This window comes from Pteropus medius, unplaced genomic scaffold (genome assembly GCF_902729225.1).
Source record: "Pteropus medius unplaced genomic scaffold, Ma_sr-lr_union100, whole genome shotgun sequence".
NCBI classification, from domain to species: Eukaryota; Metazoa; Chordata; class Mammalia; order Chiroptera; family Pteropodidae; genus Pteropus; species Pteropus medius.
Window position 1 is genome coordinate 1,574,012 of NW_024341893.1, and position 14,103 is coordinate 1,588,114.

The following is a 14,103-nucleotide window of genomic DNA, read 5'->3' on the forward strand; positions in this document are numbered from 1 at the left end:
AAGGAGGGGTCTATGCCGGGTCGGATGGCGCCCTCACCCTTGGTCTCAAGCTCCTGCTTCTTCTTCCGCCCCCAGGTGTTGTGGTAATTTTCCGCCAGCTGTTCCGCCATGGCCTGGGAGTGGACGCATAGCGTCAAGACCCATATTCAGAGGATGTCCGCCCCCATCCCAGCAGACACTTCCATGCCCTCAAATAAAGGTTCTGGGGTCTCACCTGCAGCTCCCGGGACAGGGTAACTCCGCTGAGGTCAGGAGGCTGGGGGTTGTAGCCTTCTCGCGGATCGTAAGTCTGGGAGGATAAGGGAGTGATGAGGCGGTTGATGGACTAACAGTAAGTCCAAGCCCCAACCCCGCCTCACCTGGCCCTAGACCCCTGCTCTGCGCCCTCTCCTTAAGTCCCTGTCTCTGAGCTACCCGCTCCCTCACCTCTGCCCTTTGCAGTTTTTCAGACCAAGCTTTCTCCTTTCCCCGACCTCTGGGCCTTCACCTGCACCCCTCTCCTGGCCTATCCCCTTCCCCTGACCTCACCTCCTTCCTGGCCCCTTACTCTCCTGGCCCCGCCCCCTATTCTAGCCACTCTCTGCCCCTCCACGACCCTGCCCTCCCCTCAGGCCCCGCTTCCACCTGAGCACTTTGGGAGATCTTCCGAGTCTTCTTCTTCTCCACCTTCTCCTCCTCACCCTCTCTGGCCTTCTCTATCGTCCATTCCCAGGCAATCATGGCCTTCAAGGATTCCTTGATGGGCCAGCGGTAAATCTCTTTGTCCTGCGGTGGACAGGAAGGAGTGATGTTGGTGGAACAGGGTGAGAGAGGGGTGGAGGTAGGAGCCCATGGCTCGGCCTCCCTGGCTTCCAGTGTCCAAGAAGAGGAGAGCCCCGAAGACATGGCTAAGAAGTGGTCCAGTCAGATTCGAACCCAGGTCTCTTCTCTGTTCTGTAACAAAGCCTCCCAAACAAACTCTCATTACTCCATCTTACACATGAGACTCAGAGAAGTTAAGTTGTACGGTCAGGAAATAAAACCCAGTCTCTCTGACTCTTCCAGAAGGAACACTAGGAGTCCCGGGTCTAGGGGAGGCAACTATGTTTGAGGGAAGGCACGTCCATGGAGCGGGGGGGCCCAGCTAGATCCAAGCTCACTCATCCCTGAACTCCCGAATTTGAAGGTTTCATTTTGGACCCCCAACATTGGGCCCCAGGGCTTGGTCACCTTCTCTGAGAAGGTCTTGTAGGGTCTCAGCATGGGGTGGGTCTTCAGGTCCTCATCTATGTTCTCCCCGTAGGACCAGTTGTTCTGGATCTGAAGGCGGGAAGGAGACGGGTCGAGGCAGTGCCACTATGGGGCTGGGGGTGGGGGTAGGAGGAGGTGTAGAAAGCAGCCCAAGGGGCACAGAAGGGGAACCCTGAAGCAGCTGAGGGCTTCGGAAGAGTTAAGGGGGCTCAGGAAAGCTGGGGTCTTGAAGAAGGTTGGCAGGGGTGGAGGTTCTTGGGGAGGGGAGGACCCCGATGCCAACCTTGTCGAAGGCCCACTTCTCATGTGTGTACTCCGCAAACTTGTTAATGAAGGAGTCCAGCTTCTCTGGAATGATCACGCTATTGGAGGAGAGGGTCAGCAGATGTTGGGACGGGCCCCTTCTTCCATCTCTGACACATTCTCCTTCTCCCAGCCCCCAGGCTCCACCCCCTCCTTCCCCTAGGCCTCACTTGAGGGTCTCCACAGGTCGAGGATCAAAGTTGCCTTCAGCATCCACCGTGGCCTTTTTCTCAGCCTTCGATGAGTATGAGGCGTCTACGTAGTCTGGGGGCAGGGCCCCTGCGATGGCGCATAGACATGGCATAGCCATGCGGTACAGCTCTGAGTCATACTTCTGGGGATGCCAGGGGTGGAGGGGTCACTGCAGGTCTGGCTGCGCCTTCAGATCCTGGAGCCCTAGGACCTCAAACTCATTCCTCCCATCAGCAACTCTCTGCCCTGAGCCTTCAGACATGAATTATAATCTCTTTTCCTGAAACCCAAACTTCAGCCCCATCTGGACCCTCAAACCACCCCTATATTGCCCTCTCCAGGCCCTCAAATGAGAGGCCCATCCTCTCTTTCACGACACCCAAACCAGAGACCTCACAGATTCAGATCCAAACCTCCAGAGTTGCCTCCCTCCCTGGACTCCCACTTGGGAATTTCAGTCTGGATCCTGACTTTGGACCCCAACCCCTCGAAATAAGCTCCTTTCAGGCCCCCCTGGATGCCCAGACCTTGTGGGCCAGTGAGTCAAAGATGCCCCAGAAGAGTTTCCTCGTGAGGTGCAGCTCTTCCTCTGAGGTGATGCCAAAGTTGGCCCAGCCCGTGGGCAAGCAGTAATATTTCCAACAGCGCTCATAGTGGTTGGTGAGGAGCTGGGTGGGAGCCAGAAGGGGACACACAGTGAGGGGAGTGGAGTTGGCAGGCAAATAAAGGTCCAGGGAAGCCCAGGGAAGCTGCCAGTGCTTTTATATTTTGAGGGAGGGGTGGGTGCAAATGATATGTTAATGAAGGGGAAGGCTATGCTTACTGGGGAGTGGTCCTGGACAATTTATTATGCAAATTTAGCATTCTGATTTGGAGTCGGGATGGGCATTAAACAAGAACTGGATCTGTCTGGTGCTGCTTTACACAAATAGGCATGCTGATATCAATCCATGAGTAGGGTCTTGAGTAAATGGGCATATGGATACAGTGATCTGCTCTTATGTGAATCATGCCAAATAGAAACATAAGCGGCACCCCATGCAAATATGTGGTAATTGGGAAGAGAGCCTCCACATCCAATATGCGAATTTGAAAGAGGAGCTGATTTAGATGTATTATGCAAAATAGTGACAATATCTGAGTTGGGGGTATCTCTTTATGCAAAATAGCACGCGAATGAAAAACTAATAGGAGAGACAGTGTGCAAATATTCGGAATGGCTGTGGTACTGCTTATTCAAATGAAAGCACTCATTTAAACAGTAGGAGGCTGGTGGTCTGGGCAATAAGCATGCTAATTAGGAAAAGTTGTGTGCCCCATGCAAATATATGCTAATTTAGGTGTGGGCTGGCTCACTGTTAGGGATATTGGATGCTAATTAGGGAGTGTTAGAGGCACTAATGACGCAAAGTGAATGTCCCGGGAATCCCAGTGTGCAAATGAAATGCTAAAGAATGCCCTCACATTCTCAGGTTAACTGGCCTGGGCAGTGCTGAATCAAATGAGTCCCAAAGTCGGAGGGCAGAGCAAGCGGGTGGGCGGGGCATGGAGATGAGCGCTCTAAAGGGCACCTGCCCTCACCTTGAGCGGCATCTTGGCGAACTCGTTAAGGATGGGCACGTCAAACACCAGGCGCCGCAGCAGGTGCTGTAGCATGGACGGCCGGATGTACCTGCGGGGATGTTCAGCGGGCGATGGGCTCTCACCCGAAGGCCGGCACCACCGCACGGCCCGGCCCACGCCCCTGGGTCGCGACCCACCTGCAGAGCGCCATGAGGCAATCCTCGATGACGTCGCGCTGTGCCTTGGTGAGTGAGCGGCCGCGGGACAGGCGGTACACCGTGTGAAGCATGGAGTCCACCATGATGGCGCGGTGCTCGGTTCCCGCAAAGAGTGGAGCACATTTGGTGATGAGCGGCAGCACCGCCAGGCACAGGTAGCGGTTAAGCGCCAGCGCCATCTCGGTGGTGCTGAAGGTGGCCTGGGGCGCAGAGTGGGGACATCAGGCCCGCTGCAGGCTCCTGGGATTGCCCTGGCACCCGCACTAGGACAACTCTAGGCAAACAGCCCACGCTTCTGATCTTACCTCCAAACCTGCTGCTCCCGGTCTCTACTTATTACTTTGAACTATGTGAACTTCAAACACACACAAAAGTATGTGAAGCCACAAGAGTGTGGAAGCCTCCATTACCCAGATTAGACTGTTCTGCAGATTTCCATTTTCTGCATGTTGATTTCCTCTAACTCCACCTTTTTTTCTGTAATATTTCCATGCAATCCCCAGCCATACACTATTTTGCCCAAAGATATTTAAATATAGACTATATCTCCATTCAGACAAGTATTTCTATTTAACATTCCATGCTGCCATTAACGCATCTCACAGAATTAGCAGTCTTAATACTCATGATACGCTTTTTTCAATTGTCTCGGGATTGTTTGGATCAGGGCCCCAGGAAGGTCAACATACTATATTTGGATGACGGGTCTCTTAAGTCTTTTCATTTGTAACTGTCTTTTTTCCTTCCTTTTAAAATACTGTTTATTGCGGAAGAAACTAGGTCATTTTATAATTTTGGCTTTGGCTAGTCGCTTCCTGGTGGTGTCAGTAAACTTGTTCCTCTGCCCCCTGTATTTCTGACAAGCTGGTAGCTATAGATTCAAGTTCCTGCGTTTGCTTTCCCAGTTAATGGCCAACAGTTATTTCTATTATTTCTCCCATCTTAAGAAGAGCCTTCTCTTGACCCCTCCAGCACATCTCCATTCCTCTGGCTCCTCTGTCACCAACCTGTGTAAAGACTGTCAACACTCAGTGTCCCCCATACCTCATCCCTCAGGCTCCTTAAACCCTCTCCAGTAAGGCTTTCAACCCATTGCCTCACTGAAACTGCCTGTCAAGGTCACCAGTGACCTCTTTCTGGCCAAACCAGTGGTCAGTTCTCAGTCCTCATCTTACTTGGCCTGTCACCTTCTGTTAATCATACTGTTTCGTGCATCGGTCATGATGCTGAGTGATCACTGAGAATGATTATTTCTTATAACCTGAGGTGCTGGAGATTTCCATTCCCCCTTTCACAGAACTCAGAATTTTTCTTGGTTTTTGTTTTCTATCTTGATGGCGGGAAAGGGAGAATCAGAATATATACACAATTTCAGAACAAACAAGTGTGCCGCTGCTCTTCCCACGTTGGAGGGAGGGAGGTGGCCGGGCTGCTCACCGTGTCTAGCGAGGCGGCTGCCCTCATGTCTGGCAGGAACCCCACATCCAGCACATGCAGCAAGAATTCCTGGTTCTCGATGCCATACACACGGTCCAGGAAGAGCACCATGGATGCCTTGTGGTCCGGCACAAAGGATGCCGACATCTTTGGCTGTACCAGAGCCCCATCTGTGGGCAAGGATGCAGGGGGTCAGGGATGCCCTTCGGACCCAGCCGCCCCCTCCCCGGCATCAGTCCTTTGCTGAGTCCTGCCCCTCCACACCTTTGCCCAGTGTGGGGATCTGCAGCGGGAGGCTGATGATGCCTACAAGGTCGTCCAGGGGCACTAAGGAGCGCAGGATGGCACGGATCCGCAGGGCCTCACCTTTGCCGGCTTGGATTAACTGAAGGGGGAGGAGGGGTGTGTCACTGGGGTGCCTGTGCCCCATTTGGTCATTACTCCATTCTATCCCTCCCTGACCCACTGGCAGATGGAGCAGGACTCCCTCTTGTGGGAGTCCCAACCCTGACCCCTGCCTCTGCTTCTCCATTACAGACCTGACCACCCCCAGCTCTCATGGCCAGGTCCCCCCTCCTTCCTCACTGAACTGTGAGTTCTGGGAGAGTAGGACCTGGAGGCTGTCTTGGTTACTGGCGGGTCCTCAGCATCGCCTAGCCCAGGACCACCCATGTAGTGAGAGCTCAACCAGTGTTACTGACTGCCTGAATGAAGAGGTTCAAGGCTGGCCATGCGCCCCATCCCACCCCTCTGGCCTTCGGGGCTCACATGCATCTCTGGTGCACAGCGTCCAAGCAGGTCGATCAAGGCAGCGTAGAAGGACATGATAGCGTGTCCCAGGTGCACCCGGTTTTCCTCAGGGGGCTCCTCCCCGAAGCTGCACGGGAAGGTGGGTGATGTGGGGGAGGCGGCAAGGGGCACAGGAGGGCAGGTTGTTCGGTTGGGGAGGGGGCGGGAGACTCACTGTTCCCGCCGCCGGTCCCTGCGGACGCCTGGGCCATCCCGCGCAGGGTCCTCGGAGATGCGGATGGCCTCCTCGATGGCAGCCAGCAGCCCCGAGCCGCCCTCGCCGCGCAGGGCCGGCCCGAAGCACTCAGGCTTGCGGATGAGCAGCCGCACCACCACGTTGGCGTTCTCCTCCACGCTCTCGCCTGGCGGCGCGGGAAGGGTCAGGGGCTTCATGAGCCACTACCCAGGGGTCCTTCCCGGGCAGCCCAGGGCCCAGAACCTCAAGGGTTCACACCAGGCCCCCGTCTGCCTCCAGAACCTGCCCCCTGCCCAGGCTTGTGGCTCGAGAAGTGGGTCACACTCGAGGGAGGCTTTGGCCGGTGACCCCAACCTTCCGACCCACCACCGCCACCACCTGCCTCACCGTTGACAAAGACAGCGAAGCGCAGGAAGTCCAGGTAGCGCTCACCGCCGCAGGGGTTCCAGCCGATATCCGGGTACCCTTTGGCCAGGAGCATGGGGCAGCTCTGAAGGCCACAGCCCGCCAGGTAGGATACCACCTGGGGGCAGAGCGGGGCTCAGCCGGGGGCCAGATCCACGCTACCTTCCTCCCCAAGGCTCTGGTCTGCCCATCCCTGGAGCTCCACAGTCTGATTTATCTCCAATCCTTCAGCAAACAATAACGCTCATCATCCACTCCCATCTCCCACCTGGACCACTGCAGTGGCCTCCTCCCTGGGCTCCCTGCACCCCCAGGCTGTCCAACACACAGTCGGAGGGACGCTGCAGACACCTGAATCAGGTCCAGTGTTACCCCCGCTCAGAACCCTCACTCAGCGTAAAAGCCAGAACCTTCGCCGTGGCCCACAGGACCCTCCACACAATCTGCCCCTGTCACCTCCTGCCCTCACCTCCCACCACTCATCCCTTGCTCTCTCTGCTCCAATCACACTGGTCTCTTTGCTGTTCCTCAAACTCATGAAGTTCACACTCCTGCCTCAGGACCTTTGCACCGGCTGTTCCCCTGTCTGGGATGCTCTTCCTCCTGATTTCTACACGGCCCCTCCGCTCCATCAGAGCTTTACCTAAGTGCTACTTTCTTGGTGAGGCTTTTTCTGACCACTCTTGCCTCAATTGGACACCCTTCTGACACTTGATGTTTCTCTCCCCTGCTCACTTTTTTCCTTTACCACTTTTCACGAGCTAATATGTCATGTATTTCACTTATTCATCTTCTTTATAATTCCAGCTAGGACGTCAGCTTCATGAGGACAAAGATTTTTGACTGCCTCCATCACTGTCAGACCCTTACTGCCTCGGACAGGTCTTGACATATAGAATATGCTCAATAAATATTTGTTAAATAAATAATAATATAATAGTGGTTAACCGTTATTGAGTGCTTACTGTTTTGTAAATGCTTTCACAGATTAACTCATTTAATCCTTGGAACAACTCTATGAAGTTGTTTTTGTTATTATATTCACTCTGAAGATGAGGAGATGGAGGCTCGAAGAATTTAGGTCATTTGTTCAAGGCCACACAGCAAAGGAGTGAGGAGAGTTGAGTCTAAGTTGCTGAACTCTAGAGCCCATGCCGTTCGCCACTGCACACAGAAGCAGGGGCGATAGGGCCAAGAAGTGTGCCAAGGCCACACGGCCAGTGGAGTGGAGCGAGGATTTGCCCCCAGCCCCATGAATGAGTGACTGGGTCCTATTCTTTCCCTGAAAATTATTCCCCCTCTGATCTGGTCCTGGACCCTCCAGAATCACCCCTCAGAATGGATCCCGAATCAGCAGGTGCACCAGGGGCCAGGCCTCCCCGCTCCACACCTTCTCCAGGTCCTGCTCCTGCAATGCCAAAGCCAGCTCGTTGTTGTCAATGACAGAGGCAGCTGCCACGTCCAGGGGTGTGGAGCCCTGCATGCCTGTGGGGGTGAGAGGTGGCGAGAATGCTCTTTGGAGATGAGTAGCCACCTGTCTTACCCCCTCTGGGAAGCCTTCCCTGACCACCCCTTTCCAGCGTGGGTCCAGTGCCTACTCTAGCTTGTGCTTCTTTGTGCCAGGCCTGATCGCTCTGGGCTGTTGCTGTCTGGGGTGGGTCTGTCTTCCCCGCTGCACTGTGAGTCCCATGAGGGCCAGACCCAGGGCTGTCTGGGTGTCTCCAGCACTGCCACTCAGGGCAGTGAGTGTTTGCTGAATGAACGAGTGAGTGAGACACGGAGAGTGGGGCGGGCCTGGTGTATTGCCAAGAGTGGGCTCTGGGGGGCAGCCCGGGCTTGAGGGGTCTCACCCAGGCCGATGCCACTGTTCTCCAGCAGGTAGCTCAGGTGGTCGAACATGGAGCGCTGGTTCTGCCGGCTGATGCGACAGAAGTAGCAGAGGAAGCGGCAGCAGCTCGTCACCATCTTGGGGAACCGGATCTCCTGGGCCAGACATGGTGGGCCAAAGGTCAGCACTTGCCTTCTGTGGTTCACTTCCCCGACCTCCCGGCCCACCCAGGCCCCTCACCTTGGATTCACCACCCCCGAGGACGTTCACCATGACCTCCATGACTGTCTCGTGCATGCCCAGCGCCCGCATCAGGTTCGGGTGCTGGTAAAAGACTTTGTTGTTCATGATGTTCCTGTGGATGGTGGAGTGCGTGGGGTCACCAGGGGCCAGCCAGGCCCAAGTCCGGGGACAGCTCCCAGACCCTTGGGAAAGCTGTCACCAGGTGGGCTCCCCTAAGGAGGGGGCCTTTGTCATGCTGCCCATCGTAACCGCAAGTTCTTATAAAGGGCCTGGCACACAGCAGGTGCTCAATAAATGTTTGCCAAGTGAATGAATGAGGCACACTTGATGACGAGCGAGTGCTCAATACCATGGTTATGCTACTACTATGCGCACGAGCTCACTAAAGATGCACTGCAACTCCACGAGGTGGGCATGGCTCCACCCCATCTGAGATGAGGAAACTGAGGCTCAGCGAGGGTGAACTTTGAGCCAAGAGTCACAGGTGAGTGGGAGCTGTTACCCTGGGGGTGGGTGGAAAGATAAGGGGAGGGGACATTACCCAGGGAGGTGGGCTAGCTGCTGGGATAAGGAATATGATGGGGCAGAAGGAGACATTATTGTATCCAGAGGTCATGATCCAGGGGGACTAGCTGGAGCTAGGAAGCCTCCCCACCCTTCCCCGGAGCCGTGCAGAGTCAAGCGTGGGGGCGGTGCCTCACCCGATGCTCTGGATCATGAGGTTCTCCTCCTGGGGGCCCATCTGCACGATGAGCAGCGAGCGGATCTGGCCGAGGCACTCAAGCAGACTCATGGTGTCCTCCATGGAGGATGGCGAGATGGTGTACGCCCGGGGCAGGGCACGCAGCAGCTCCCCAAGCCCGTCATACTGCCGGTGCAGGAGGCTAAACATGGCCCGTACCAGCTCGGGGCTCTGCACAAAGTCCTCCTGGGCCCAGCGCACCACTGTGTGGGACACCAATTCCTGCAGCGACTCTAGGATGAGGACACAAGGGTTAGAACACTCTGCCTGGCCAGGGCCTTGAGCCTGAACAATGAAGAAGGTGCCCCTATTCCAGAGGCTTCTCAGTTACTAACCGCCCCCATCCTCCACCTGCCAAGGGGTACATGGATCCTGGCAGTTTACTATTGCCCGAGGAATCTCTCTGATCTCTTCACCCTAATACCTCTTCCATAAGGGCCCCTCCCCACAAGTTTCAAGAGGAAAAAGAAATTAAATCACTACAGAACACCAGATTGCTATTATAAACACTTCACTATGCCCCTCTGAAAGCACGAGCCTCAATTCCATTTACTCTGTAAAAATACCGCCAACGTTTTATCATAAGAGTCAACAGACACAAAGAAAAACTATGAGGATTTCAGAATCGTTTGAAAATGATGTCAAAACAACTCGTTTATATTTTCCCTGGCTATCTCTTGGGGCCTTGCTTTTCCTACAGCCACCATCCATTTATCTCTCTTTCTCTCCCAACCGTTTTTCTTCCCAGGATTTCCAAGGAAGAAGACAGATGTCTCCCGTGTCTTAGGGTTAAGAAAAACCTGTAGGCGCTGGCATTGAATGATGGTGTTAATTCATGACTTGTGACGTGCTAATCCTACCGTCCTTCCAGCAGCCCTACACAATCTGGCCTGTCACTGCTGACCTCATCTTCTGCTCCTCTCCCCCTGCTCACCCTGCTCCAGCCACAACGACCTCTAAAGGCACCAAGTAAGATCCTGCCCATTCAGGATCCTTCAGGGCCTTTGCACTGGCTCTTTCCTCTGTACCAATCATCCTTCCCTAAGCCTTTGCACACCTCACTCCCTCCGTCTTAGTCCCTCTCTCTCCTCTCACTCGACTTCATTTTTCTTTTACCACCCATGGCCACCGACATTGTGGTTTATGTATATGTGCATCTGTCATAATATTCTAAACTCTTCAAGGACAGGGGCTTTGACTCTTCCCCCTACTGTATTTTCCAGCCCCATCACCAGTGCCTGGCCCAGAGTTGGCCCAATAGAAGTTTCATGAATGTCGTAGAATAAGCCCTGTACCAATGCCAAGGACTCTATCCTTGTTAGTTTGCATAATGACCCATTGGCCCAACATTTATCATAACTGCTTTTCTAGTCCCTCAGCATGGTAATCATTTCACCAAGAAAGAAAAGAAAAACAAAAAGCCAGAAGGACATGGGAGCCACAGAGGTGCAGGAGTTGCCGTCATCCCCAGGTTGGATGTGTCTCTGCTCTGGAGGGCTGTATGCCTCCCTGGTCCAACACACACACAGCGCAGGCCCCACGCCTGGGCCACAGCCCACCCTGCCCCTGCCCTCCTGGCCCGGCCCTCACCGGGTTTGCTCTCCTCAGCAGGCAGCTCCTCCTCAGGGCTCTTTTCCTTCTTCTTCACCAGCCGCACTTTCTCCAACAGGCTCATGAGGCGGCTGCCCAGGGTGGCCTCTTCCTCTGGTTCCTCCTCCTCCCCCTCCAGCTGAATTCCTGGAGGTGGTCAAGAAAGGAGGGCGTGTCACTCATCTGCTTGCTTACTCATCTGCTTAACCATTCGCTTCTTCAGTCCTTCATCTGTTCATTCACTCATGGATGCATTCATGGAGTTTTTCATTTCTTTCTTAATATGTCCATATGTTTGTTCATTTATTCACTTGTGAAGCCTTTGTCTTTTAAATCGGCTACTGTACATATCTTCAAAGAACTAAAAGAAACCATATCTAAAGTATTAAAGAGAGGTATGATGACAATGACTCATCAAATAGAGAATATCAATAAGAGGTAGGTAATAGAAAAATTCTGGAGTTGAAAAGTACAGGAACAATTTTAAAAATCACTAGATAAGGCCACATATTTGAGCTGGTAGAGAAAGAATCAATGTACTTGAAGGTAGGACAATAGAGATTATCCAGTCTGAAGAACAGAAAAATAAGGAAGAAAAACTAACAGAGCCTCAGAAACCTGTGGGACCATCCAATGTACCAATATATGCATAATGAGAATCCCGGAAGGGAAAGGGGCAGAAAAATCCTTGGAGAAATATGACCAAAAAGTCTTAAATTTGATGGAAAATGTTAATCTGCACATCCAAGAAACTAAACAAACTCTAAGCAGGATAAATTCAAAGAGCTCCACACCTAGACACTCATATTCAAACTGTTTAAAGGCAAAGGCAAAGAGAAAAATTTGAAAGCCAGCCAGAGAAAAACAATACATTATAAGGGAATCTCAGAAGGATTGAGACTTCTCATCAGGAACAATGAAGGTCATCCATCCCTCCCTCTAGCCAACCATGTCTCTGCTCTCATCCATTTGCCTATAGCCATCCATCTATATACACATCCACCAAATCTCCATATAAACAGATCCTTCCTCTCATCATCTGTTTACTAATACATCTATTCATTCATTCATTCATTCATTCATTCAACCAACCGACAGTTATATAACCAATACTACAGATGTTTAAGATCAGGAAATCTTCAGGGAAACTTCAGGAGAAGTCTCAAGAGAAAGTTTGGGAGGAGGGTTTTCTGATCCCCTCTCCTTACCACAGTGAGCCAGCAGGTCTTGATGAAATTCAAGCAAATCCTGTTGCATCTCTTCAGGAAGAGGACAATCTTCCACTTCCTCACCATCTTTGAAGTGCACTAGCATGTTGATCTAGGAGAAGGTCAAAGGTGAAAATGAGGGTCAGAGGCCCAGAATAGGAACGCTGTGGTCAAGGATCAAAGATCTCATTGTGAGTCCTTGCCTAAGGTCATGACTCAAATGTGAGTTAATGAAGAATATCTGAGAGATTAGAGGTGTGAAAGGAGTCAGGGTCAGTCTGGATGACTCAGAGGTCAGGTCGATTCAGAGAGAGGCAGGAGAGTAAGAGATAAGCAAATCAGTAGGGTCAGAGATCAAGCACAGGCTTAGAGGTCGAGTATCATTAGTGATCAGAGTAAGGGAGAGGGTGAGGCTGGGGTTTAGACAACAAGGCCGACTGGGGCCTGGGGTCAGAGGACCTGCTCCTGGGGTGGCGAGCGGAACTCTCGGGTACGTCGGGCAGTCTCAGCTGCAGACATGGTGAAGGCTTTCATGAGGAGGTGGTAGCGGTCCCGCTGGTTGCCCTGAAGCTTGTCCACATAGCGCTCTGCAAAGGCTGCCAGGGACTCCACGCGGTGCTGCAGCTCTTGGTCACAGAAATACTCCAGTAGGTGGCACATCTGTGTGGACAGCCATGTACAGGAGGGATGGTAATGAGACCGTTAGGAATTCCTTGAAATTTTTCTTGCTTTCTCTCCCCTCTCCCTGGCTCTGCCCTGGTCCCCTCTCCATGTCTCGTGCCTGGATCTTTAAGCCAGACTTCTCCAAGGTCTCATCCCTCCAGTTCACATCCCATTTGGAAAACAGAGAGATCATTTCGAGCCAGCAGCACTCCACTGCTTTATGCACTCCCACAGCTTCCCACAGCCTGGGGGCACACCCAGACTCACACCTTACTAAACCCTGTGCCTCTCAGCCCAGATAGATGGAGGAAAATGGGAAGAACCAGCCCACCTGTAATTTCACAGACTCTGGCAATTTCATCTGGAGCAGACCTTCCTCCAAGCTTTCTTCTTTGTCCCCTTCTGCTGTCTCCTCTTCCTCCTTTTCTTCATCTTCCTTCTCCTGTGCCTCCTCCTCCTCATCCTCCTCCTTCTCCTCTTCATCTTCCTCTTCCTCCTCCTCTTCCTCTTCCTCCTCCTCTTCCTCAGTGAATACTTCAGGCTCAATCATCTTCAATATCTGTTTCACATCCTCATCACCAAAGATACCCATCACCTACAAGACAAAGCCTGGGTCCTTCACCGCAGCCTGCAGAGCCTCCATCATTAAGTCCCCTTTCCATACCTGCTTCTTCTGCACTTACCAGATTCATTCCTGCATTGGCTATATGGTTCCCCCCACAGGTAGGAATAGCATACCCCTGCCCTGCCATCCATCTTCCTTAAGATTTCCCTAGATCCACACCCTATGTCCCACCAACATGGCCCAGACTATATATACAAATATGAGCACCTCTTTCTTCACAAATAAGTATCTTTTTGCCCACGCTTGAGCATATGTGACTCTGGAACACATCTACACCTGATGGAGGCCCTTATAACTCCTAGCATATGCCAGCTCTCAGTGAACATAATGAAAATGCTAACAGATGGAAGGAAAGTGGAAAAGGGAAGAAGAGTTGGTTAAGAGAGAGATGGATGAATGGGAGAAGGACGGCGTGGCTGGGTGGCTGAATTAATACATGGAATAGTAAGGGTTTAAAGGGGAGATGGAGGGGTGGGTAATGGATAGAGAGGGGAAAGTAAAGGTGGAGGAAAAGATGGGTGGATGGATGACAAAGGATAAATGATGTATAGGTGGGTAGGTGGATAGGTGGTTTGATAGACGCATGAGCAAGTAAATTAGTAGATAGGTAAATAAATAGATGAGTAAATGGCCATGAGGAGGTGAGAATGGATGGATGGATAGGTGAATAGGTTCGTGTATGAAAAGTTGGATAGAGGGATACGTAAATGAGTTATTAGATAGGTATGTGAATGAAAAAGTACATGAAATAAAGGATAAATAGAAGGTTGGAGAATGGGTAGACTGGTGAGTGGATGAATGGGTGTAGGTAGCTGGATGGGTTTGTGGGTAGGTGGATGGGTATACATGCATATGAAGAGAAATGCATGGA

The 14,103-nt window shown here is 52.3% G+C and overlaps 1 protein-coding gene across 1 annotated transcript in view; it reads right to left on the bottom strand.

The window, feature by feature from the left end:
• RYR1 (ryanodine receptor 1) overlaps window positions 1-14,103 on the bottom strand; it is a 106,363-nt gene that overhangs the window by 54,773 nt on the left and 37,487 nt on the right. Inside the window, exons 35-56 of the mRNA XM_039854913.1 lie at window positions 12,939-13,202; window positions 12,404-12,604; window positions 11,945-12,056; window positions 10,737-10,883; window positions 9,106-9,379; window positions 8,402-8,516; window positions 8,184-8,316; window positions 7,724-7,818; window positions 6,316-6,451; window positions 5,908-6,094; window positions 5,712-5,820; window positions 5,208-5,328; window positions 4,944-5,113; window positions 3,486-3,706; window positions 3,307-3,397; window positions 2,253-2,393; window positions 1,704-1,867; window positions 1,514-1,592; window positions 1,210-1,299; window positions 625-765; window positions 215-289; window positions 38-113 (exon numbers count right to left, since the gene is read on the bottom strand). Coding sequence (XP_039710847.1) covers window positions 38-113; window positions 215-289; window positions 625-765; window positions 1,210-1,299; window positions 1,514-1,592; window positions 1,704-1,867; window positions 2,253-2,393; window positions 3,307-3,397; window positions 3,486-3,706; window positions 4,944-5,113; window positions 5,208-5,328; window positions 5,712-5,820; window positions 5,908-6,094; window positions 6,316-6,451; window positions 7,724-7,818; window positions 8,184-8,316; window positions 8,402-8,516; window positions 9,106-9,379; window positions 10,737-10,883; window positions 11,945-12,056; window positions 12,404-12,604; window positions 12,939-13,202 — 3,142 coding nt within the window. The remainder of the gene's footprint in view (window positions 1-37; window positions 114-214; window positions 290-624; window positions 766-1,209; window positions 1,300-1,513; window positions 1,593-1,703; window positions 1,868-2,252; window positions 2,394-3,306; window positions 3,398-3,485; window positions 3,707-4,943; window positions 5,114-5,207; window positions 5,329-5,711; window positions 5,821-5,907; window positions 6,095-6,315; window positions 6,452-7,723; window positions 7,819-8,183; window positions 8,317-8,401; window positions 8,517-9,105; window positions 9,380-10,736; window positions 10,884-11,944; window positions 12,057-12,403; window positions 12,605-12,938; window positions 13,203-14,103) is intronic.